General features: G+C 43.3%; 1 protein-coding gene across 1 annotated transcript in view; it reads left to right on the top strand.

Moving 5' to 3' along the window:
* Window positions 1–375: 375 nt before the first annotated feature.
* LOC125174050 (uncharacterized) overlaps window positions 376–27,095 on the top strand; it is an 80,352-nt gene continuing 53,632 nt past the window's right edge. Inside the window, exons 1-3 of the mRNA XM_047873830.1 lie at window positions 376–430; window positions 875–995; window positions 4,667–4,794. Of these exons, the coding sequence (XP_047729786.1) occupies window positions 376–430; window positions 875–995; window positions 4,667–4,794 (304 nt within the window). The remainder of the gene's footprint in view (window positions 431–874; window positions 996–4,666; window positions 4,795–27,095) is intronic.

The raw sequence follows: 27,095 nt of genomic DNA, 5'->3' as shown, positions 1-27,095 counted from the left end.
CAACCACTACTATTTCCTCACCCCCATTCCTCCTCCCTCTGCCCTGGGCCAGACACCTCTGTTCTGCACTCCTGTTGTCTCCACCCATGAGAATGTGTATCATGTATGAAAGTGCCTGAGTCGTGACTTTGTTCCATTCAACTTGAACCTCCTTGAGAGCAGAGACCAAATTATTTGACTATACCCTCATCCCCACAGATGCCTCACACAGAGAATGCACCCAAATTCTTGCCGAAAGAATCAGTGAAATCTGAACCTCTTCATTGTACTGTTATTATCGCTGAGGCTCAGGGCCCTTAAGTATCTCAGGTAAGGAGTGACGGAATAGGGCCAGAGGCACACCTGCTGACCTGGGGCCCAGGCTTCTTGCCCTCAATGCCCAGTGATGACACAGCTGCTCCCAGGAGTCCAGGTAACCTGCAGGCTGAAGGTGAGGGCAAAAGCTGCGCACAGCTGGGCAGACTTGTTTGGGAAGGCACTTCTGAGCAGGAAAGGTTGAGGATCTAGTTCTCCTTAGCATTTCTACAGTCATCCACGGCTCAGCCCTGTGATGGAATGCTAGTTAGCCTTTCCAAAGGGCCCGATTGACCATTTATGGGGTCTACACACATGAATCACTTTCACCCACTCTGTAAGTCCTCCAAGTCCCCTTGGAGGGGTCCCAGGAATCTGTCCAGGTTCACTGTGGGCCATCTCTCCCTGGAGTCCTATGTAAAGACTAGGGCACGGAGGCACTTTGCTCTCTCGCCCTTTTAGGGGTTTGGGGCACATGGCCCCTCCAGTGAGACCCACGGATGTACACTAGTAAAGAACGCTACCACAATGAGTTCTTTGTGTCAAATCCTTGCAAAAGTCCTGTTCTCTCCTACGACAGCTCCAGAACGTGGACTCGCTGAGCAAAAGGGTGAAGGCATGCACGTACCAAACTGCTCCGCAGAGAACACCAACCTAATTCCCACCCCCGAGCTGTGGAAGCACCTGCCCACAGCGCCCTGGTAGGCGAGATCACTCGTTACATTCTTTCTCAGAGAGATGATTTTATCCGCTGCCTATGCGCTTCATGTCTTTCGGTTAGATGACCGGCTCTGAGAACAAAGCATGTACAACCAGGACGGGAGGATCTGGAGCCTAGCTTCCTCATCTCCAAAAGAGGGCTAAGGGACTAGAAGTGCCCTGCAGGAATGAGAGCAGAGGCAGGTAGCGGGGACGCCGACTCAGGGAACACCTCAGAGAATCAAGCCTACTCGTAGGACGGCCGGCCCCGTCCCCAAACCAGGACAGACGGTCCTACACCAGAAAGGCAGCCTGACTCTTCAGAGCTGTCCCTTTGCTGGACTCAGGTGGCCACCCCAACCCAAAGGCTCCATCCTGTCCTCCTGTCTTCAATAACAACGTTGCCTGCTTTCCCTTGATTACACCTCAGTGCAGCACGTGAGCAGTGAAAAGACCCTCCAGCACCACTGTGGCCTGCACTGCTTACCATGTGATTTGTGGTGGTTTATTGAAAATTGGTTTTCCTGTGTAGCAGTTTCCCTTTTGCCCTTTTTCCTGGTGTCCCGGCCAGATCCAAAGGGCTCTGGAGACCTGTTTATCACTACAAATCCAAGTGCTAACCACCTCCACCACTAACACACACACACACACACACACACACACATACACACACGAGTGCTCCAAGTAGTTTTAACTCCAGTGTTTTCTGGTGTGTAACATTTTGAAGTAATGCTTTGTGACATGATTTCCTTTTTGTAGAGAGGAGGAAACTAGCCCTTTGTGGGTCCCTGTGATGCACAGGAGCGGTAACAGGTACCGTACAGGTTCTTTCTCATAACCGTCCTTATTACCCCCCATTTTGGTCATGAGGGAACTAAGCCACATGGCTGACAAATGGAAAAACCGAGACTGAAAATTCAGATCTAAGCCTACTATGTTTTCTGCTGTGGAAAGTTGCTGCTTCCAAGAATGCTATCTTAAAGCATTTGCACATTCTAAAGTGTGGTTCTGTTCCAGGTGACAAATCACTCCCCGGGGACCCTAGCGATGGTTTGACCTTCAAAGTGGCTAATAATTACTTAGCATACTTAATAGATGTTTCCTCACAACATCTCTTAAGCATAAAGGAACACGGAGTGGAAAGAATACGGAAGTTGTCAGGTTTGTGCCGCTAGGGCTCCTACGGAAACGAGTCTCCCCGGGATGAGAGGCATGGTGGTGCCTTCCACGGGAGCAGCAGCAGGCCCATCACTTTGGCCAGGGTGGGGGGTTCACAAGGGATGGGGGAGAAGAAGCAGATGAGGTACTGAGGCGGGCCTTGTAAGGGCACTGACTTAGCTAGGACTCGTTTTGCCAGGAAAGAAAGCACGAGTGAGTTACGTGACCTACATAAACGCCTAGACCTACAAATGACCTAAGGCAGATAATTCTACCTTTTGTGACTCAGATTCTGTCTTTGTAAAATGGAAGAAATAAAACCGTGCTAAGCAACGCACTCCCTTTACTTCCCAGAGATGTTGGAGGGACTTCTAGAGAGTTTTCTTCACCCATCAACTCTAGTTATGCGCCAATGTACAGCTCTCTAAGTCTTTATTCTGACGTCACAGAACCCCAGGAAAAGAAGCTTTCCGGCATAAAACAGAAATTACACAGAGGCACCTGAGTTAATTCTAAAATTCTGTTTCTACCAAACCCAGTTAGGGTTTACAGATTCATAAAAACTAACCCGGCTCGTTTTATGGATTCATAAAACTAAAAGGTCTTAGAGATGACAGTGCGGTGAGGGCACACGCAGGTGCTCACCTGCACCCTCTGAGCGCAGCCCCAGGGAGACACTACGTTCCATCCTGGTACCGTCCCTGGAGCCTGACCACAGCCTCAGAACCCTTCTCGCCCAGCACCCCCAGCAGCCACCACCGGCTGACTGCAACTGGCATTTGAAGGGAAACCTACCTGCCACCTCTGAGCTAGTGCAACCCTTTCCTTTTCTAGAAGAAGAACCGGAAGCTTAGCGCGATTGAATGATGAAACCAGAAAGAAACTACGATCTTACAGCCAGTAAGCGGCAGAGCCAGGAGTCAGGAGTGAAATCAAGGCCTCTGATTTCTAGCTCCACACCCATATTTTTTAAATATCTTTGAGGCCAATGAGACCCAGCTCTAGCACATAATTCAATAGTTACTGAGAACCTACTATATACAAAGCATTACGCCCGGATAAATGACTAATCCCCCTTCGTCCAGCTGGTGAGGAAATGCAGAAACCATAGGTTTTTTTTCACTCAGCATAAGTTGGATCACAATTCAACTAGATGGATGGATGGATGGATAAATAGATAATTACGATATCACATTTTTCATGGACTTTAGAAATACCTCTCAAAAAGAAGTTTACAAAATTAATTATAATACAATAATTAGTGACTGTTACCGGCTACATCTTCTTGTTTGTGTATTTTCTATGTCTTCTTCTGGTCATCTTTTCCTGAGCATTGTGCTATAAGAATATATATAAAGAACATGACTATATTTAGTTTTGATGGAAAAATTATTATAGAAGAAAAAATAAATAGAAGACTTCCTTCACGTCTTATATCAAGGTTGAGAAGAGAAAAAATGTGTAATCATCATAGGTCTAGGTCACATTTACATTAGCGACCGTGAATAAAATGTCACTTGAAGGAAATATGCTATTTCCTTTGGTTATATTATAGAGATAATACCATTGAACCAAGTATCAGAAGACCTAAGTTCTAGTTTTGCTCCTCCGCAGGCATTTGTGACACCAAATGAATCACTTCAATATCGCTGAAACTCTCCACTTATAAAATGACTTTGTGCCCTGCCTACCTCCGAAGGCTGTTATTAGCATTAATAATAATAATAAAAGCTCCCACTGCTATTGTGATTTGCCATTTGCAATACTCTTTCATAACAACCCTGAGAGGTGGGTAGGGCAGTCATAATTACCCACAATTAAAGATGAGGAACCCACAGCTCAGAGAAGTGAAGTAACTTTCTCAGGGTCACCCAGCTAGAAAGTGGTGGTGATTGGAATGAGCTTTCCGTTTTCTTCTGTGGGCCATCTCCCCCACCACCTCCGTGCTGCTTCTCGGAGGGAGGCAGGGTGCCCAGAAGCCTTTCCCTACACCGTGGCGTTGTGGGTGCATGGGGGGAGCCAGCTCTCTAGGCAGCTCTCGGGAGCTCGGAAATATCTAAGTGGCTCTTGGCAGGTCTTCTACTCGTGGAAACTAGGACAGGATGTTTTCAGTGAGAAGTTTCTCTGCTGTGCTCACAGACTCCTTATCTGTTTGTTCCAGCCTGCTCCATTTCTCTACCATATTAGTAGCTGTCTCCGTGTGTGTCCTCTGAAAGGCACAACACACACACACACACACATTGCACCACTTAATTACACACAAATTTCAGTGGAATCGCCCTATATCAAAATTCTTAGCATTGTAAACAACAGCCTTAAATATGGGTCTTAAACATGGATGCTTGCGGCCCAGAGCCCAGGAAAACACGCACCAAGTTGACTGGCACTCTTTCTGTGCCTGACTGGCTCTCCGGTGCTGGGAGGCATGGTGGATATGACAGGGCAGCAGCAGGGACCATCACAGCCATCTCCTTGACCCTTTGGGAGTCTCTACCCTGAGTGTACCTTTCCCCAGTGCAGATGCCCTTTCCCTTGTGCTTATTACAGAAGTCACTGTGCACTTACCACCTCCTGTACTGGGCCAAGGGGAGGGCTTTCAACAGACCCAGCACATGGTGACTCTCCTCACCCTCGACTTTATCGGTAGCTCTAGAGAAGACACTTGCCAGCTTTAAAAATGTCAGTGTGTGTGTGTGCAACAAAAACCAATACCCCACGTGCCAGCTACTTTCGGATTTCCTAGATTATTCTGTTTATATGAATGAAATGCTGGTTGCAACCTAATGTGTTGATTTTATGACCTACCAATAGGTTGTGACCCACTACATGAAGTAGCATCTTTCAGAGGGTGATCTCATAGCCTCCTGCGTGCCAGAGGGCAGACTCCCATTGCACAGGAATAAGACCATGCTCAGAGCAGTGAAATGATTGGCCCAAACACTGTGTCCTGAGGCCACTCGCACCTTCCGTGTCCTTCCAGACTCTTCTATTCACATACTTCCGTCAAGTCCAGCCTCCTAACAAGACTCCCTGCCTCCAGATGGGTCCCTCTACATCTCACCCTCCACCACAGCCAGAATGATTTTCTGAAATAGACATCTGGCCCTTTCACACCCTTCTGAAAACATGACCTCCCCCAGCCCCATCATCTAAAGGAGGAGCTTTAAACTCCTCAGATGGTTGATGAGCCCCCCATGTCCCCAGCCCTACCTCCCCAGTCTCAACCTCTACACTCCTTCCCTCTCCCCTTGTATTCCCACCGTAGTGGTTGTACCTGCCCCACAGCACATGCCATCTTGTGTCTCCATGCCTCTTCTCCCCCAGACCTGCTGTGGATACAATAGCACCTCCTCCAGGAAGTGGACTCTGACCCATCTATGTGCTCAGGCACCTATTTTGCAGGATCCGTGGTCCTCTCGACACACCCTTTTTGAGCACCTGCTCTGGTATTGTCCCCCGCTGAACAAGTGTGTAGGTGGCAGGAGGGGTGGGACCCTGGGCAGGACGAAAGAGGCTGTTGCTCGCTCCTGTACTGTAGCGTAGAGATGAGGGAAGTGACTTAACAAGCAGCAGGTTGGGGGAGAAGATGAAATCAAAGCCAGAGACTGACCAAACTGAGTCATCAATATAATAGGTTTGGCTGAGAGAAGAGTCCAGGTACAGGGCAATAAGATTCCCCAAGGAACCCCTATGACCAAAAATGACTGAACATAGAAGCTGAGCAGTCCAGCGCACGTCCTGGCTACTCAAAGGGTGGCCCACGGGCCAGCACTTCTGGCAATTTGTTACAGGTACCCTAGCCTAGATTGGAGAAGCGGTAGCCTGAAGGAGCTTTCCTGAGCTGAAGAGAGCAAGTGTTCTGGCCTTCTAACTGCCTGGCTACCCTGAGTGCTCCCTGGGCTGTGCCGAAGTTTTCTGTCTACAGGTTTGCCCATCTGAGAATAGGGACTACATCTTGTGTGTCTTTGTGTCCTCAGTACCCAATCTGCCCCCATCATATCATGTGGGCATATCAGCATTCTTTCATGGTGTGGTTCAGAAATACTTCCCACAGATCTTCCTGATTGACTTACATGGGAAGAAGCACTCTCGTCAACTTAATTCCATTTCTGCCACTTAAAGTTGTTATGAAATCGAGACATGATCATCATGGATGTCTTAGAAAATAAAGACAAGATTTAAAGATTCATCTATACACTCACAATCCAGGGACAACCACTCCTACAGTTTTACAGTGTTTCTGTTTTCTAATCCGTATGGATGTTTATTATTCCTTCTAAGCAGTTCACATCACATTCATGTAACAGGTTTAACTTATCATTGCTGACAGTGGCCCTGAGACAGTGGCTCTGACATTTCCACAGTCTACAGTAAGTACAGTTCTGTGGCAGCAAGCACATTCACATCCTTGTGCCACTGCCATCACCAACCATCCCAGAATGCTTTCTTCTTCCCCAACACAAAGTCCACACTCATTACACATTAACTCTCCTTTTTCCCCCTCCCCTCAGCCGCTCACAACCATCGTTCTCCTTATGACTCAGCCTAAGTCGATAACCCTAGGAATGTAATATAAGAGGAATCATACAATATTTGTCCTTTTATGACGGGCTTATTTCATTCATCACAATGTCTTTAAGTCTCACCCATATCGTACATATGACAATTTTCCTTTCTTTTTAATACTGCAGTGTCGGGGCGCCTGGGTGGCTCAGTCGGTCAAGTGTCCGACTTTGGCTCAGGTCGCGATCTCGCGGTCCGTGAGTTCGAGCCCCGCGTCGGGCTCTGGGCTGATGGCTCAGAGCCTGGAGCCTGCTTCCGATTCTGTGTCTCCCTCTCTCTGACCCTCCCCCGTTCATGCTCTGTTTCTCTCTGTCTCAAAAATAAATAAACGTTAAAAAAAAGTTTTAAAAAAAAATACTGCAGTGGCAAAGGGTAATCTTTTGTAAGTGGTTGGAGGCGTCTCCTGTGGTTAAGCAGTTCACCCAGGTCTCGGACCACCAAAGAACTACTAGCTTCTTGAGCTGGCCAGAAAGTACAGACCAGAGACAAAGCAAGAGAAGCAGCGATTGTTGGCCTGGGCTGAGAAGAAAACTGCCCAGCAAAGGGAACGTCCTCACGGAGAGTCCACTGTCCTTTGAGCAGAGGTTAATATGCCACCACCTTGGTGGTGAACAAGAAGGCCATACTGGCAGTGATTGCAAATGTCATGGATCCTACCAAGCTGGTTGCCTTCTTGCCTGCCCTGTGTCACAAGATGGAGCTTCTCTACTGCATTGTCAAGGGGAAGGCCAGGGTGGGGCATCTGGTCCAGAGAAGAGCTGCACCACACAGCTCACCTTCACAAAGGTGAATTTGGAAAACCAAGGGGTTCTGGCGAAGCTGCTGAAAGCCATCAGGAGACAAATTCAATGACAGGTTTGATGAAACCCACCATCACTGGGAGGCAGCATCAGGGGTCCAAAATCTATGGCTCTCATTACCAAGTTGGAAAAGGCAAAGGCAACAGAACTTGCCACCAAACTGGGTTAAATGCACATTGTCGAGTTTTCTGCACATAAAAATAATAAAAATTGTCCTTCCAAAAAAGCTTAAATTCTCTCAAGTACTTTGCCCTCCCCTTTTCTTACTTCTGCCTGGAGTGCTATCTGGTTGGGGATCTAGGACGAGGAAGCAGCTGTAATGAATTTACCCTATATGTGTGTGTGTGACTGACTGACTGAAGTTTATTTCTTGTTCATATCAAGCCCTAAACATGCATTTTTGATTGGCAGGCGATCTTTTCCGCAAGATAATTCAGGGCAGATGGCTCTGCCTTTCTGTAGGAACTTGTTATCATCTGTTCAACTGTGTGTGGGTAGAACCTGTGTATGGCAGGGCACACCTGCTTCTAAAATGCCTTGACCTGGAAACGCAAACACCGATGGTGCTCACATTCTAGTCCTCTGCTAGCCACATCCAACTGAAAGCAAGCCTGGGAAGTCTAGTCCTCTCTGGAAGAAGAGCAAATGATTTTCGGTAAATAGCGCAAGTCCCCGGCACTCCCAGAGACTGGGAGGAGAGACCTACCACGAGCTGACCCCAATCATCTCTGGCCTCGCTGAAATGTCTCCATCCACTTGTCCCTGCTGGTCTCTGTCCCTGCTTCAGCCATTTTGAGAGGGCTGGCCTGGTCTGGCCTTTGGGCACATGCCATTCAGATCAGCCCCGGCATGGGCTCAATCCTGCAGCCTTTACTCTGTGCTCACTTCTCACACCCCTAGGACACCTTTGCCACTAAGCACAGGGAGACTTTGTCTCCCCCAAAACAGTGCAGGGTGTGAGGGACTAGTGGGCACTGTCTCAGGTTCCCCTCTATCTAGATATACACCTTACTAACCAGCCCATGTTGAGTGAAAGGCTTTCACAAGGCGGAGTCATCTCAGAGAAGTAATATTGTTCAAATGATACTTAATCTTTTCCTGGGGTATTTACATTCCTTTCCTCCCATTGTTTTCCCCCAAAGAGGAGGCAACTTAAGGCCTTAAGCTTATTTAAAACAAACAACCTCTCCCTTTTTCTTTCCGCAGTTCTCTCCTGAATCTTGAAAATAAAAAAGCTCTTTGATTCCAGACTGTTGTGCCCATTACCAGTTTAATCCATTCAGTGCTTCAAATGCCCTTATTTTGCGGGGAGGGACAATATGTTCTTCCTTTCCTCCAGTCCTTGAATGCCAGTGAGCCAATGGGCAGAAACCAGACGGGCAAAAGAATAATCGTGAGACAGAAATTTCGTTTCAAAGCCTCCTGATATTGTCCTATCACGTTCAGCTTTGAGTTTTGTTTTTTTCTACCTACCAATTATGCCATGAGACTTTTCCCATGCCTGTTGGGAATTATTTGAAAATGCAATTCTGTCACAATAAGAAACAAGCAGAACAAACTGAAAATCACAACTCTTCCCGGTGCCATCGGAGAACTGAGATCACAGGGCAAACCACTGCTCTGAAAATACGAGCGAAAGACACAAAGAGCCACAGCTTACCAAGTGCAGAAGTCCACAGCTGGAGCCAGTAATTGGTAGGAACACAACTAAAACTGATGAATTCTGAAGGTTCAGTGTGGATGCACTTGAGAGTTGATTCTGGGTCCAATCTTAGTGGACCTTCGACACTCTCATGAGTTTTACCTCCAGGAGTTCTGCCAGGTCCTCAGGGTGTAGACTGAAGAAAAATGCCCTCAAACTTCCAGCAGGGGGAGGATAAAAGTAACCATTTTGAAATGCATCTGCCTTCAAGGGAAACTTTCACCAGAGGCTAACCAGCTTAGGTTGTGGTGCAGCCCAGCCAAGGTGGGTGGAGGGAAATGCCCAACTCCAGCCCCCACCAGCCTTCCTGTCTCACCTATGGGAGGAGGAGTAAAGTTGAGAAGCATCTGTGAAGGTCCCAGCCCAGGGCTCACCAACAGACTGAGCCCTGATCAAAAGACTAGGGAGCACGTACCTTCCCCCACACCTCACCACACCCATCGATAGGGTTTCTGTATAATAAATAACGGGATCATTGCTAAGAAAAAAACCAAAAAAACCAGCAAAGTTCAGACCCTATTTAAGGAGTCTCTATGGAAATCCAAAGACAACAGGGAAGATGAAAAAAAGAATGCTAGAGGAACTTTAAGCCTCCAATACCTACAGCTTCAGCAGTCAACGTAGCTTAACTCCTAGCCAGATAACCATAAAATCTCACACAAAAGATCTATTTACTACAATTCCTATTACCTGGAACATTATTTCCACCTTCAACAAAAAATTACAAAGCATACTCAATGCCAAAAACATAGTTTAAAAAGACTGAACAAGCATCAGAACCAGACTCACATATGACAGAGATGTTGGATTATCAGACTGGGAATTTAATAGAACTATGACTGATACGGTATGGGCTCCAATGGGAAAGTGGACAATATGCAAAAACAGATGGATAACATAAACAGAGAGCTGGAAACTCTAAGAAAGTATCAAAAGAAAATTCTAGAAAAAAACCCACATTGTAACAGAAATGAAAAATGCCTCTGATGGGATTATCAGTGGACTAGACATGGCCAAGGAATCAGTGAGTCCGAAGATATGTCAAAACAATTTCAATCGCTTTGTATTTTGTATTAGCTGTTTGTAGTTCCTTTTCTTTAAATTATCTGCTTTTTCCTGACAATTTAAACTCTATGTCAAATCATTTCTCTTCTTTGGATCAATATTTGATCCTGAGAGAAAAATTCATTAATATGTGTGATTGATGGAGGCAGATAAACAGTCACATGCAGAATAAAAATAATGTAAGGAAGAGAAAAAATAATTAGAAATCAGACTAATAAAGTGTTAGAAGATATGGAGACCAATTGCAAAAGAGAAAAAAAATAAATCAGAAATATCAACCTACAAATGGATCAAAGATCAGCAATGATACTGAAAAAAAAAAACAAAAACAAACCTAAAGAGTCAGAGTACCCATAAGTCACATAGATCAAATAAAAAATAGGATCATTAGAATTGATACTCAAGATGCAGGGAAATACATGTAAATACACAGAGTAAGTGTAATAAAAAGTGCACCTGAAATTTCAATGCAGGTCTGGAGCTAGGCAGTATGATGTGGTAGAAAGAACAAGGCTCGGGGCGCCTGGGTGGCGCAGTCGGTTAAGCGTCCGACTTCAGCCAGGTCACGATCTCGTGGTCCGTGAGTTCGAGCCCCGCGTCGGGCTCTGGGCTGATGGCTCGGAGCCTGGAGCCTGTTTCCGGTTCTGTGTCTCCCTCTCTCTCTGCCCCTCCCCCGTTCATGCTCTGTCTCTCTCTGTCCCCCCCAAAAAAATAAACGTTGAAAAAAAAAATTAAAAAAAAAAAAAAAAAGAAAGAACAAGGCTCCTGAGTTAACTGTTAAATTAGATTCTTTAGTGCAGATGCATGAACTCTGTTAAGTAAATTAACTGCTGTGCCCATTTCTCCAACTCTCAAATGGGAGTAATAACAGTACCTACCTCAAACCATTGTTGAGACTTGAGTCAGAGCACCTAAAAGTACCGAAAAGAATACTTGACATATAATATTTTAGCTTTTATTATTACTACAATACAGTTGTTTAGAACGCAAGATTCTGAAAAACAAGGGCCATGTCTTGGTCATTTTTATATTTCACCTGCATACTGGCTGGCACATACTAAGCACTCATCAAACGCATACTGCTAAGAGCAAATATAATCTTAAGACTATTACTAAGACGATGACTTTGAATTCCATAGTAGAATAAGAGCTGCTTTTCTTAAAGACATGATTATAACCCTGGAGAAAGTTCTCACGTAACTTTAGAATTTCCATTGTTCGTTTTATCCAGCCAAGGCAGAGAAGGCTAAGTGGTTTGACGTTTACTTTAGATGGTAGGCAGACTAATTTGATTTCAGCTGAGATTCTAAAAGATAAGATATTTCTAAATGGTGCAAAAATACTAAAACACTTAGTTCTTGTTGCAATTGTAATTTGTATGATTGAGGATTAAAAGGAGGGAAATAAACACAAAATTTCCACGATACTCTCTGACAAGGTAAGATTTAAAAGGGTTTTACATGTGAGAATGATGTGAAGTGGTAAGAATGGCTTCAAATACGTGGAATCTAAAATTATGGCTGCAAAAAAACTAGAACACAATACAGAGAACAATAAAGAGAGAAGTCTCTTGCTTATTTGTTTATTGTTGCTTGCGGCTGGTGGTAGGACATTGATAGAACACATACAGGAAGTGAAATTCATTGTCTTCTAACTTGAGTCTGTCTCCCATGTTAAGGAGAAACATTTTTAGATTGAAAGTGTAGAAAGAACTAGGTAAGGAAAGTTGAAACCCAGTGTCGGTAAAGAGAGTAGAAGAGATTTCATGAAACCTCAGGAGAGAAATGAGAGCTGCAGGGTTATTGCAAAACGTTGCACTACCCCGGCTGAGCTCTCTGCCTCTGTTGGCTGGTCCCTCAACTGGAAAGAGCACAGAGCACCCAGACCTCGGACTTCTAGCTGAGAAGGAAAAGCGCCTGGGAGGCAGTGAAGCCACGCCCACTCTATTAGGTATGCAAGGTATGAGTCACATAGTGATGACTGACAGGGAAGTTCTGCTAGTGTTTCAACAAACAAGAAGGAAGGAAAGGGGAGGGAGGGTACCAAAGAGGAAAGAAACCAAAGAGACAGAGAGACCAACCTAAAAGAGAACACGACTTCAAGGAACAGAAGCAAATTCCTTCCAATTGTTTCACTTCCACCACATCATTTAACAGAATATGAAGTCGGGGTGCCTGGGTGGCTCGGTCGGTTGAGCGTCTGGCTTCGGCTCAGGTCATGATCTCACAGTTCGTGGGTTCGAGTCCCACGTTGGGCTCCGTGCTGACAGCTCAGAGCCTGGAGCCTGCTTCGGATTCTGTGTCTCCCTCTCTCTCTGCTCCTCCCCCACTCTGTCTCTCTGTGCTCTGTCTCTCTCTCTCTCTCTCTCAAAAAATAAATAAACATTACAAAAATAATAATAAAAGAATATGAAGTCAACAAAACAGTCAAAATGGAAAACAATTATAGGGAGAGATTGAAAGGAAGTTGCAGGACAGAGTCAACCCGCTGAGGATTAGAATCTCACTGTTAATTAACAAATGGATCACAGAAGTGATGAAGTCTTGGGGTGATGGGAGGTTCATGGGGTGATTCTGAGCCGATGACCAAGAAAGGATTCTCGAAGACGTCTTTGGTGCAAAAAGGTGATTTTATGAAAGCACGGGGTCAGGACCCATGGGCAGGAAGAGCTGTACTAGGGTTGTGACGGGTGGCTCATTACATACCCTCAGGTTGGGAGGGGTCAGGGATAGAGTAAGTCTCCAAGGAATTTTGGAAGCAAGGTTTCCAGGACCTTGAGGGGCTGGCTGTGGCTAGGGAAGCGCCATTTATTACCATTTAATAAAACCTCAGTCATGAGACCCTTTGGATGTATATCAGGGGCCATAAGCTTGGAGTATGATGGCCACCACTTATCTTGGGGCAGTTGAGATAAAGGAAGTTGACTTACAGGATCCTCCAAGTTGGGATCCTGTGCAGCTGAGGTTCTCTTTTGTCCCCAGCAAAGTGTCATCCTTAGGCAGCCGAGCTCCTTAAGGGAGGTCACTCTGCCGGTCTCAAGGACTTTCAATGGGCTGTAGGCAATAAGGGAATTTAATTTTTCGTTTGCCTTAGTTTCCCACATTGCCACGGCCAGCACTTAAACCCCTTTCCTTTGTCTGTTCTTGGGTGGCCGGGAGTGTCCCAGGAATATCACACAGATCCCACCTGGGGTGGGGAGAGGTGCGTGCCAGCCTGTACTTTGCCCTCAGCTTGCCTCAGTCTCCCTCGTCAGAAGCAAGGGGTGGAACTAAACACTGATGGAAACTGAATTACCACAAAGTTGGACAGGTTGGGTATAATCCTGGAGAAAGACGATGAAAACAGCTAGAAAATTAAACTGGAAGGAAGCTAATAGATAGAAGTGACAAAGACAATCCCCACAGGAGCTGAGGTAGAGAACTCACAAACGAAACAGAAGATGCATTCAAAGACAGAACGCAAGAGCATTTTCCTGAAAAAGAGCAGAACTTTGTATCAAGACAGCTCACCACATTTCCGGAAATTTTGATAGCGAACCTCAGGCATAGTCAGGCTATTGAATTTTGAGGCAAAGAACAAATTCGTAAGACACCAGACAGAAAGGTCAATAGACCTACTAGAACCATGCCCCCCCCCCAAATAAAAACCCAATTCAGTCTGATCACCAGCTTGCCCACAGCAACACTGAGCACCAGAGGCAACGGAACAGCCCCTGGGCTTTCTGGAAAGAAGTCTGAGCCCAGGGCTTGGGCCAGCAAAGGCCTCGGGAGGGGACAGGTGGCAGGTGGCCACCCTCACGTGGAAGGACCATCGGGCAGAGAAGCTGAAAGGATTGCTTGTGAGCTAATACAAAACAAGTGTGGTTGCCAAAGAATCCCAAAGTTACAAACTTGCGTGAAATGAAATCCAAACGTGAGTAGAAGAAACAGGGAGGCGTGGACAGGGGGTAAGGGCGGAAAGAGGAAAGATTTACTGTTATCCTGAAAGCCAAGAGTTTCAACAAACACTCAAAAATTGAAACAATGCTTTGAAAAGGCAACAGCAGTGACCCTGTCCTTTAACTGTTTCTCACAGTTTCTCTGTTTAAATTGAGGGTGATTTTTAGGAATAACATCCTTTGCCGTGAAGAAACTTTTGAGTTTCAAAGCTTCCTTCAGTTTAATTTTTGTCTGTGAAATTCGAGTGAAAACAAATGTAATACTTTTTATGAATAATGGCATTTTAGTATGATCACATTTTTGTAAACGTATTTCTTTCCCTGTGTCCTTCTATCTTTATGCAGAGGGAGATAGCACATGTAATGTTTACCTTAACAGTAGGTGTGGACCTGGGGGGGGCGGTTAGAAACCTTTCTATTTAACTGACATTTTTGTACTTTATATCATAAACCTTTTTTTATAAGATACTTATAAAAACAATGGAGTGAATTTTCTTTAAAAGACAAAAATACGGGGCACCCGGGTGGCTTGGTCGGTTAAGCTTCTGACTCTTGATTTCAATTCAGGTCATGATCTCACGGTTCGTGAGATTGAGCCCCATGTTGGGCTCTGTGCCGACAGCACGGAGCCTGCTTGGGATTCTCTCTGTCCCTCTCTCTCTCTGCCTCTCCCCTACTCAACACTTAATCACACTCTCTTTCTTTCTCTCTCTCTTTAAAAATAAGTAAACATTTTTTTTTAATGTTTGAAAAGATGATAAGAAAACCAGAAGCAAAATATGCCAAAATGGTACTAATGGCTAAATCCTTTTCTTAAATTTTTTTAATGTTTATTTATTTTTGAGAGAGAGACAGAAACAGAGTGTGAGTGGGGGAGGGGCAGGGAGAAAGGGAGACACAGAATCTGAAACAGGCTCCAAGCTCTGAGCTGTCAGCACAGAGCCCAAGGCAGGGCTCGAACTCGGGAACGGTGAGATCATGACCTAGGTGGAAGTTGGACACTTAGCCAACTGAGCCACCCAGGTGCCCCAATAGTGGCTAAATCTGATGGGAGTGTGTAATATTAGTATATTTTTTTTAATTTTCATTTTAAAAAGGTGTTTTAAAGAGGTTTAATAGAGTTCAAAACCACTGTAAGACCGTTAAAGTCTCGTAGAGTTTCTCATATTCTGGATTTTGCTGATTGCATTGCTGTGCATCATTTAATGTGGTCACTGATCTCTCTATGTCCTGTAAACTAGTAGTTAGATATGAAGTCTTGGTTCTATTCAGGTTTGATGTTTTGGGCAAGCCTACTTCAGATGTGTGTTGTACACTACTCATTGTGTGACAGCAAGAAACACATAACTGATGACTGATTGTCTCCCTTGTTGTGGCCTTAGGGATAATCAGTGGGTTTAGGTGTTTTGAGTCTGTTTCATCTATTATGAATTTCCCCATCAGCGTTTCACCTAATTTTTGCAGTCATCAATGATGACTGCCTAGATCTATTATTACATTAGGGATTGTAAAATAGTGAAGTTTATTACCTCTTCTTTGTTAATTGGCTGGAGTACTTCTATATTTGGTCTATATAAAGACCAAAAACACCTCTTCCCTATCAACTGTTTGTTTTCTTTGAGGTGCAGTTCATATAGAAAAGTCAGAATAAGTGGTTGAGTATTTTATTTATCGGTTTTTGGAGTGAGGAGGTGGATCCTTAGAATCTTCCAGAGGCGACCGATGAGGGACTTTCTTCCCCCTTTGATAGTATCGAGGAACTAATGGAGTTTTAACATATTTGACATGTTACAACCTACTACAGTTGTTCTTCTTTTCGATGTTCAAGTTATTCTGTTACTGACGAGTGTTAGCTTCTTCAAGTTGGCTCCTAAAGTCTTTTGACATGAGTACAGCGAACTACGATGGCTTCCTTGTTTCTGCTATGACAAAATGTTTCTGGCTTATGTGTTTCCTGCCTGATATCCACAATCAAGACAAATAATCAAATCTCTTCAACAAATAAAGTGCAGTGGGGAAAAAGTTAAGGAGAACTCATAGATTAAAAGAAACTTCCACCTATCAACTAAATGTAGACTTTGGATCCTGGATCAGGCAAAACAAATGTCAAAAAACAAAACAACTATGATTTTTAAAAATAAATTTGTATAGAAACTGGATGTTTGATGATATTAAGGAATTTTTATAGATGTGATCATGATGTTGTGGTTTTATTTTTAAGGACAATGAGGCCGTATCTGTTAGAGACACAACCTGAAGCATTTACAGATTAAAATGGTAGAATGTCTGGGATGTGCTTTGAAACAACGCATTTGGGGAAAAGGTAGTCAGCAGTAGTATAGATGAAGCAAGACGGGCCCTGTGTCAACACGAGGTGATGGGTGCGTAGGGATGGGTTATACTGTTCACTCTGCATTGTGCTGTTCACTCTGTGTATGAACTTTTCCATAGTAAAATATTCTCAGTATAAAAGAAAATAAAACAGTTGGAGTCTCCCGATGAGGAGTCACCGTAGCCAAGATAACTCAGTGAATACAAATTTTCAGAGACAAGCACAGAAAATAAGAAAGGGCTGGAAGGACCAGAGTTTGGAAAATGTTGATGTAATTTTCAAAAAGAGGGAGAAAACGGATCTTTCAGGCTCTAGTCTGTGTGTTGACATTTATCCTGGAAAGATTCTAGAATGGGTTTTTAATGAGGTGCTTTATGAATACAAGCAGTTACCGTGCATCCAGTTAAAATTTTCAAAAAGTCGCATTGATCTAAAGCAGTTTTTATTTTTGATAAGCTTGCTAGAAAAATCAGAGACGTGTAAATATGCCGTATCAGCACTTCAGCACGATGCCTTTGAGAGCCATTCAGGCCAGGGAATAGCCGATGTGTAGATTAATAATTGCTTTAAAATGCCATACTCGTAGGACAGTGGTTAGAGATGATGCTGTTGGGAAGAAGGTTGGTAGCACCCTATGGGGGGCTCTGTCCTTAGCTCACTTCTGTCTGGTTGGGAGCAACGGCGGCGGTGATGGGAGATAGGAAGGGGAGGGCAGGAAGGATGAGTCTTAGAGCATTTCAGATTAGTTGCTGTATGTACATTGTCTTAGTCTATCATAGTGGCAATGCCACACAGAGGGAGCTGTGTCCCAGTTTCTCAAGGTGTCTGTCATCCAGTTCACCAGGGGATGTTCTCTTCCAGTGACCCCTATCCGTAGTCTTGAGAGGCTGGCTTTTTGATGTGTTGGGACAGTTGCCTGATGTGTGTGTCATGAAAGCAGAAGTGAAGTTGTCCACACTGAGGTGAAAACTGTCTCACTCAGGCCACGGTGAGGCCTGTTCCGGAAAGCTCCGTCGTGTTGGGCTCAGGGTCTCTCTCCTCCAAAATGTAGTTTCTTGCTCCCTTCGTCTGGGACCCATCCTCTCTGGTCACACATTTGCTCTCTGAACAGATAACTCTCAAGTTGCTTACGTTTCTGCCTCTTAAATTACAGTCCCTCTGGGGTACTTCTCCCCTGAGGCTCTGGGCGCCAACCCCACAGGGTGTGGACTTAGTCATTTTGCTCTTAAAGAACAGCATTATGTCTAAACAATGCTACAGAGATTGCAGAAAGGTTCTGCAAGACTAAGTACCATGGCTGTCCAAGATCGCACAGCCTGTAAGTGGCAGAGCCAGCGAGCACTTGAATCTGGGTTAGTATGACCTTAAACTATGTTCTTTTCACTATGCAACACTGCACACACCAGAAGCTAGACACAAAAAGAGTATGTTGAATAACAGACCTGGATTTTAAAAAATGCCACTAAGATAAATTAGAACATTGTGCTGAACCATCAGGACGCAATTTATTAAGAACAAGTGTAAGTCCCTCCGCTTAGCTCATTAGACAGGCTGCACAAGGACAAAGCACGGCACGTCAGGAAAAACAAAATTTTGTTTTGTTTTTAGTAACCTCCGTCTGAGTCACGCCCGTGACTTTACTTCACATTGTCCCTCCCCCAGACAGTAAAGTTGGATCGTGGTGAAAGTTAGCGTGTAGATTCCCAGGGCTCTCTGCCCCGCATCCCAGCTCCCTGGGGTGCAGCCTTCTGCAGCACCCAGCTTCAAGCTGCACACAGGTGTTGTCCTTCTGGGCACACGGAGGGATTGGTGTTTGAGGAATCTTGGAAGGTCTGGGGATATTTAGCCTGGACAAGAAGACAATTCATGGGAAAATGATACTCAAGAGCTACCCAGCAAGAGGATGGATTGTCACCAGAACCCAGCGAAGGAATCAAGGGACCCAGTACTACTCAGCCTAACAACTGACTTCCTAGAGAAACAGCGGTTCAGGAGGGTAGTTAAAAGTGACCCTTATGACTCTGACAGACCTGGCGTTGAGTCCCAGCTTCACCTCCAGATTCTGAGCACGGCAACGTCTCTTGCCCTGTGAAGGGTGAAGCCAACAGCGTCTCTTGAGGAAGGCTAAGGATTGAAAGAAGTTGAGCCAACTCTTTGGCACAGTGCCAAAGAGCTCAGCTCCTCAGTAAGTGTTGGCCACAACTGTGTTACTGTTTCTCACCTTCAGAGCTGCCCATGGAAGCAACGGAGGGATTCGTGGCTACGTTTCAAAGGACTCTTCCAAGGCTGAGGCCCTCATTTTTAGGGAAGAGTTAAATTAGGAAGATTTACACAACTGAAAACACTACATAAAACAATAGTCTTTTTTTTTGAGAGAGAGAGAGAGAGAGAGAGAGAGAGAACACACTTGGGGGAGGGAGAAAGAGAGAGAGAGAGAGAGAGAGAGAGAATCTTAAGCAGGTTCCATGCCCAGTGCAGAGCCAAACACGGGCTCAAACTCATGACCATGAAATCATGATCTGAACCAAAATCAAGAGTCAGATGCTTAACCTACTGAGCCACCCAGCCATCCCAAAACAATAGTCTTGTTAACAAGAATACGTTGACTGAAGTTCTTGATTGCCAAATGGATTTTTGCCTCGTAGATACTTTTGAATCAACTATTACTGCAATACTGATTAGGTGAGAAGACAACCATATATACTTTCCTATATTTCTTTTGCGGGCTTGATATGACCCTGGGTGTATCTGAACCCACATCATTGCAGACTACTGAGCTCCCAGTGCATTGTGAATGTTGCTGTAACATTTTCACGGTTTCTAGTATTTTGTGGTCAGATGTGTAAAATGGGGCCCGAGGGTTTTTCAGCTTGAAGAGCTCCTCACCTGACTGTGGTTTACTTATTCTTAGAACGATGCTAAGAAGGAAAAATTGTGACAACACTCATCCCTAACGATGCGCAAGCATTAACTTAATTTACATTCCAAAGTATGGAGAAGTAAGAGAAATAATGAGTTATTTGTTTAATGGAAGACTGTTAGATTACACTCTGAGATGGTGGTGGTTTTTCTTTTGTTTCTTTGTTTTTAGCGTTTTTGTTTAGCGCCCGGGAGTCAAAGTATGAATCTTCAAGGATCTGTTTCAGAGGGACTGGGAGCCTTTGGCTTTTTAATTTTGTGTTTGTTTGTTTTGCTTTTTTTTAACAATCATGGCCTCAACTCTGAGAGAGCTGCTTACATTTCACAAATAATTAGCAGTCGTGAAAGCAACTTTGGTTGTGACTTTAACACACTTAGGTCAGTGGAATCCCTTCTTTTGAGGGCATAAAACATTCCCCAAAGACAGACCCTCACCAACAGGAAATAATCTAATGTCCTCAAAGAGCTAATTCTTTTCCAAAAAAAAGGCAAAACAAAACATTGCAGCAAACTCATTACTGTAAAGAACTATTATCAGCACCTGTAAAGATGAGGAAAATGGCAGCACCAGGAAGGGAAACAGTCTCAGTTTGGAGAAACAAACGGCATCCCAGGAGTTTAAATCTTTTGACTGTTGACATATTTTTCATTAATCCAAGTAACCTGGATATATGAGGTTCCTTTGAATGGCTTTCCTCTTTAGTTAATTACTTATTTAGAAAAGCTTTGTATCTCAGAAGGAAAAGAAAAGTATGAAGAATTCCAAGTGTAGTAAACTCCTATTTGGAGAATGGTTTAAGTCTAAGTTCGTTTTCATTAAGTCCGAATCAACTTCAGGTTACAGTTCAGATATCACTTTCTCTAGCTGTTCTTTCCAGAGTCCCCAAGACGGCGTTAAACATCCCCCCACCCCCACCCCAAAGATTCTGACAGTACTCTGTCCCTCCCGCCACTGCACATGGTTCTAGCACCCATCGTATGTCAGAGATATGGTTTCCTTATCTGTACCCACGGGCCCAGGTCTGTCTTTTTCAGAATACTGAGTACTTAACCTAAGTATCTGGTACATACCAGGCACTGATAGATTTGTTGAAAACTGCGCAATAGAGTTTGGAAAAGGGCTATTGTATGCAAGAAAAAGATCCCTTCTAAAAAGGATGCTCAGGGGCAAGGATGAGGTAAGACACTCTCTCAGCCCCTGTCTGTGGCAAAAATGCAATTGCCGATGGTAAGAAGGCCCCAGACGCGAGCAGTGTTCTGTGGGGTACACGTTCAGCTGGGCTGCGTTGTGTCCAGCCCTGATCTGATGTCTAGAGGATCCGTTCCAAGGGTAGGGGACCAAACCAAATCCTTAGTCACACTGTTAAAGCAATGTGACCACATCCCAGGGCTGGGTATTAAGGAAGGGTAAAGCCGTTTTTGTTTAAAATCCTAGCAAACCTCAGGTCAGAGTTTGGAAATGACTTTGTCAAGGCGGACAGCCATCCTAGGAGTAGGCAAGGCCTGGCAGGAAACAAGAGGTGGTCTAAGCTGAGGCTGGAGATGTGTTGGGCCCAAGGTCAGGTCAGGAACACAGCCTGGCCCCAGCCCCGGAAAACCCAGGCACAGCAGGGCTCCAGCCCCCTCAAATCGTTCGGTTAGATCAAATCGGGAACAAGGACTCACGGAGCATGCGCACGGATGATGGGGGAAGGAAGGGCATTGGGCTTTTACTTCCAGGGGAGACTTGCAAGGTCACCCCATCAGGTCACTGTTTTAGAGTCAAGCCCGCAACCTCTTACTATCCATGGAAAGCGAAAGAATTCGCAGCAGAGGTTCTCAGCGGTACGGAAAAGTCAATGGCGGTGTCGGTTAAAGATGCAGACTCCTGATGCCACGTCAGAATTACAAGCATCCTGAGAAATTCTGCCGCAGGTGGTATGCAGACCACGTTCTGATGAGGGGAATAATTTGGGACGAGGGCACGGACATGTCCCTGAACCCACGTGGGGTGCCATTGGCTTCGACACCAACTCTTCACAGGTAGCGACTTGCCCTTGGAGACACTGTTTTTCTCTGGGGCACCTGAAGCACTCTTTCATGAAAGAGGAGGTAATAAGGGACCCGCATGGCTTTCTATTAAAAAAAAAAAATTGGAAATGAATCTTGCTTTCTTTGGAGTGAAACAAAGAGTAGTGATTGGGCCTTTTGTTTTCTTTGTCTCGATGGTGCATTTTTGTAAGAAAGTGAATACCAAGCAAAATACAAGTGGATGTAGAGAATTCCGCCTAACTCAGCAGTATCTTCGAAAGTAAAAACAGCTCTAGAAACGCAAAGATCCCCAAGGATACACACCAGGCCTGCTTCGCACAGTGGGGCCAACACGCGGCCACCACCCAGGCTCACCCCGACGACACACACCCAGGAACACAGGTCGTACACGACAAAGCTCGGCGAGAGCAAACTTTTATTTCACCTGACATGCTCTTTCACATATTCTTCCATTTTAAACAGCTTTATTGGGATACAACTTAAATACCACACGATTCAGCTACTTGGTGGCCTTTGGAATATTATGCTAGGAACTTTTTAAAAAGGTAGTCAATAGGTAGGTGACATAAACATTGCTATTTTAACTATTTTTCAGTATATGATTCAGGGAGTGGCATCAGTTACATTCACAATGTTGTACAACCCTTACCACTATTTCCAGAACATTTTCGTCACCCAAAACACTAACCCAGTGACCATTAAACATTAACTCCCTTTCTCTTCTCCCCACAGCCCCTGGCAATCACCACTTCACTTTCTGTTTCTATGAATTTGTCAACCCTAATCACCTCGTAGAAGGTGAACCATGCAGTATTTGTCTTTTCGTGTTTGGATTACTTCACCCGGCCTGTGTTCAAGGTTTACTCCTAGTTTAGCATGCATGTCTCTGAAGTTCGTTCCTTATTATGACCGAGTAATATATGATTGTTTATACTACTGTTTATCAATTCACGGGCACTTGGGTTTTTTCCACCTTTTGGTTACAGTGATAATGCTGCTATGGACACTCATGTACAAGCATCTGTTTAAGTTCCTATTTTCAGTTCTTTTAGGTATGTCCCTAGGAGTGGAATTGCCAGATGATGTGGTAAGTCTATGTTTAACTTTTTGAGGAACCACCAAACTGTTTTCCGTAGTGGCTGCACCATTTTACATTCACACCAGCAATGTACAAGCGTTCCAATTTTCCACATCCTCAAAAAAAAAAAAAATTATAACCATTCTAATGTGTACGAACTAGTATCTCTTTGTGGTTTTGATTTTCATTTCCCTAGTGACTGGTGATATTGAACATCTTTTCAAGTACTTGCTGAACATCTCTATATCATCTTTGGAGAAATATCTATTCAAGTTCTTTGCTTATTTTTGATTTGGCTTGTTTGTCTTTTGTTGTTGAGTCATAGAGTTTCTTTATATATTCTATATAGTAAGCCCTTAACAGACATATGTGATTTCCAAATATTTTCTTCCACTTAGTAGATTGTCTTTTCATTGTCTTGATAAAGTCTGTTGATGCATTTAAAATCTTTACATGTCAATCAGTAACTCAGTAGATTATTTACCAATAAGAGCCATCACAGAGTAACTACGCAAGGAAATGAGGATCCTTGAGATTCGGCTGTTTCAGAAATTCCTGATGAATTTTACAAACTCCTCGATGAACAAGAAGTCTTAGAAGAACTGTTTACATTTCTTACCAGCTTACTACTCTGATGACAGCCTTCCAACATCAGAATACAAAGTGCTGTTCTTTTGTGTCCCAAATCTGTTTCTCAACCTTCACTCTAAGGGGTTCCCAGGCTAGCCTAATGGGGGTTCCATGATAAAAGGAGACACTTTTGTTTTTTTATGTTTTAAAATGATATTTAAAAGAGAAATAAAGTATCTTTAATCCTTGTATTGTTTTCTCCTGCTTTTTGCACTTGGACTCTCCCTCCCACCTTGCTGGTAGCTTTTCTTTCAGGTTTAACGCTTCTATTAAATCTAGTTTTTTGGGTTTTTTTTTTTTCCTAATTCTCTCTCCTTCTTCCTCTTTTTTCCCCACTGCAATGTTCACTAAAGCTTATAAAAACGATACTGCTTAAAAATACATATTCTAAGCCAGAGAACTCTGAAAAGAAATAATTTTCAGGTGACTTCTTGGCATTTGATAACAACAAAGTTTGTAAACCACATTAATTGTTTTAATTCACACTGGGAAAAACTTCAATGAGCCTCCTCCACACTGATAATACTGTAATAATGCAGTGTATTTACTCTATGGAATGACTTCCATATTATATCTTCAAAAATATCTTAGGTATTTTCACAACATGTAGGAGACAAGAGGCCAACATTCATATGTTGTAATTGCAGAAAATAAATCAATGTGAATAATTCGCTTTGCAGGGGTCATGTAGCCAACTGGCCCAGCAATAAACATGAAACTTGGGATTTAGAATGCCTCATCTTGTAATCATGCCCCACCCCAACTTATTAAAGTAATTAGGAGAACTTCAACAGATGTGAACAGAATCCTCCTATCTTGGCTAACATCAAAATTGACTTCATTCTGAAGTCAGCACCCGGGGGACAGGGTGGGGGAAGAGGAATGTGGGTGGGAGCTGATGGCAGGCTTACGATGACTGTCTTAGCACTTTCTGCCTCTCACCTGGAGGTACCAAGATTGTTCTCTGGCAAAAGAGAAGTTCTAAGCCCCTTGAGCTCTTCAACAGGAACCGTGAGCTGTCTACCCTTTCCATACTCCCACCTCATTCCTCTATTTAACATGTGAAATGACACAGAAGCACCACTTAAACCTTTACCCACTCATTCCTGACTTCTCAAGGAGATCTGAATGGTGATTGCTAAAGACAAAAGCAGAAGAGGAAAAAATAGGTGACTTGATGAAACCGGTATCCTGAAGAGAAGCAAAACCTAACATTCTGAGCCTGACACTCATTCAATCATCTGTTAGCATTAACTTCTGCATTATTTTTCAACCTGTTCAGACGTTAATCTATAGTAAGATATATATTGTATATTGTGACCACCAAATGTGTATTTCTGCAAGAGTGCACACTTACATGTAAATGTCTAAAACAAACGATACAGACCAGTGCGTTGCAACATAACATGCACACTGATATTTTAACTTTGCTTTCGTCTGATTACTTGGAAAATTCTGGTTGTGACGCACAGAGTTGATTTCAAAGCTGACTACTGGGCTACAATACCAGTAATAGTGGCTTAGTACCCTAACCCTAACCTTAACCCTACCCTAACCTTCACCCTAATCCTAACCCTAACCCTGACTCTAATCCTAACCCTCACCCTGACCCTGACCCTAACCCTAACCCTGACCCTAATCCTAACCCTAATCCTAACCCTAATCTTAACCCTAATCACTAGGCTTCCCTCACAAGACAGTGAATTGAGTGCTCCCCTCTCCCTACTTAAATCTTCAGTTTCCATTTGGGGCCAACTTTTGGAGAGTAATTGGCCTTCCTAGATTTCTACATCATTTCTGATAGGCTACAGACCAGATGTGGAGTCCACTCACATACGCATTCTGCGAAGTTTCCCCAATCTCTTAAACTCAGAATACAGAGATTTTACAAACCAACAGTGCAGGAGCAGGTGCACAAAGTTCACCCGAAAGTCTGTCCTTTGTTGCCAGTGACACCGTGGAGGCGTGGCTTGAGCTAGCCATGTCCTTTCATTCGGGGGCTTGCATACATTTTATTTTCTTATTTTCATTTTTTAAAACTGAGGTATGATTTACATATAAAATCATATTCGTGTCAGATACACAACATGATGATTCATTATTTGTATATATTGCAAAACAATCATCACAAGGTAATATCCATCACGAAACACAGTTACAAAATTTTTTTCTTGTGATGAGAACTTTTAAAATCTACTGTTTTAGCAACTTTCAAATATGCAATACAGTATTATTTACTATAGTCACCATGCTGTACATTACATCTTCGGACTTATTTATTTTATAAATGGAAGTTTGACCCCTTTTGACCCATCTCACCTACAGCCCATCACCCACCTCTGGCAACCACCAATCTGTTCTCTGTATCCTTGAATTTCTTTTATTCTACATATTAATAAAATCATAAGAGAGTGGACTTCCTTGTCTTATTCTTGATCTTAGAGAAAAAACTTTCAGCCTTTTACTATTCTGATGTCAGCTGTGAGATTTATTATTATTGTCATTATTATTTTTTTATAGCTTGCAAGTAGCTTTTTTTAAATTAAGTTTTAAACTTTCAATTCCAGCATAGTTAACATAGAGTGTTGTATTAGTTTCAGGTGTATAATATAGTGATTACATTTTTGATGTAGTCCCAACAGTTTATTTTTGCTTTTGTTTCCCTTGCTTTAGGAGACATATCTAGAAAAATGTTGCTACAGCTGATGTCAGAGAAATGATTGCCTGTGTTCTCTTCTAGGATTTTTATGGTTTCGGGCCTCACACGTAGGTATATATCCCATTTTGAGTTTGTTTTTGTGCCTGGTGTTAGAAGGTGGTCCAGTTTCATTCTTTTACATGTAGCTGTCCAGCTTTGCAAGCACCACTTATTAAAGAGGCTGTATTTTCCCCATTGTATATTCTTGCCTCTTTTGCCATAGATTAATGAACCATATAATAGGTTTATTTGTAAACTCTCTATTCTGTTCCATTGATCTTTTCATTTTTTTTTGTGCTAGTATCATACTGTTTTGATTACTACAAATTTATATTTGCTCTTCAAATCTGGGATTGTGATGCCTCCAGCTTTGTTCTTCTTTCTCAAGATTGTTTTAGCTATTTGAGATTATTTGTAGTTCTGTACAACTTTTATGATTATTTGTTCTAATCCTGTGAAAAATGCTGTTGGCATTTTGACAGGGATTGCAATTTTGTCACATGATTTTCCTGCATCTATTGAGATGATCGTGTAATTTTTATTCTTCATTTTGTGAGCATGCTGTATCACATTGATTGGTTTGTGGATGTTGAACCATCCTTGCATCCCTGCAATAAATGCTACTTGATAATGATGTATGATCCTTTTAATGTATTGTTGAATTTGATTTGCTAATATTTTTTAGGGATTTTGGCATTCAGGGATACTGGCCTGGGATTTCTATTCTTGTGGCATCCTTGTCTGGTTTTGGTATCAGGGTAATGTTGGCCTTGTAAATTCCCTCTTCTATTTTTTTTTTTTTTTTGGAAGAGTTTAAGATGTATTAGTATTAATTTTTCTTTGAATGTTTGGACTTTTGTTTGTAGAGAGGTTTTGATTATGACTCAGTCTCCTTACTAATGATCAGTCTGTGGAGTTTTATATTTCCTCATCATTCAGTCTTGGTAGGTTATATGTCTCTAGGGATTTATCCATTTCTTATAGATTGGCAGATTTGTTGGTGCATAAATATTCCTAGTACTCTCTTATGATCCCTTGTATTTCTGTGGTATCAGTTGTAACACCTACTTTTTTATTTTTTATTTTATTTCAGTTTTTTTTCTTTTTCTCTGGTGAGTCTAGCTAAAGATTGGTGACTTTTGCTTACCTTTTCAAAGAACCAGCTCTTAGTTTCATTGATCTTTTCTGT

Source organism: Prionailurus viverrinus, chromosome A1 (genome assembly GCF_022837055.1).
Source record: "Prionailurus viverrinus isolate Anna chromosome A1, UM_Priviv_1.0, whole genome shotgun sequence".
NCBI lineage: Eukaryota > Metazoa > Chordata > Mammalia > Carnivora > Felidae > Prionailurus > Prionailurus viverrinus.
The sequence above is the reverse complement of the archived record's forward strand: the minus strand, read 5'-3'. Positions and strand labels throughout refer to the sequence as shown.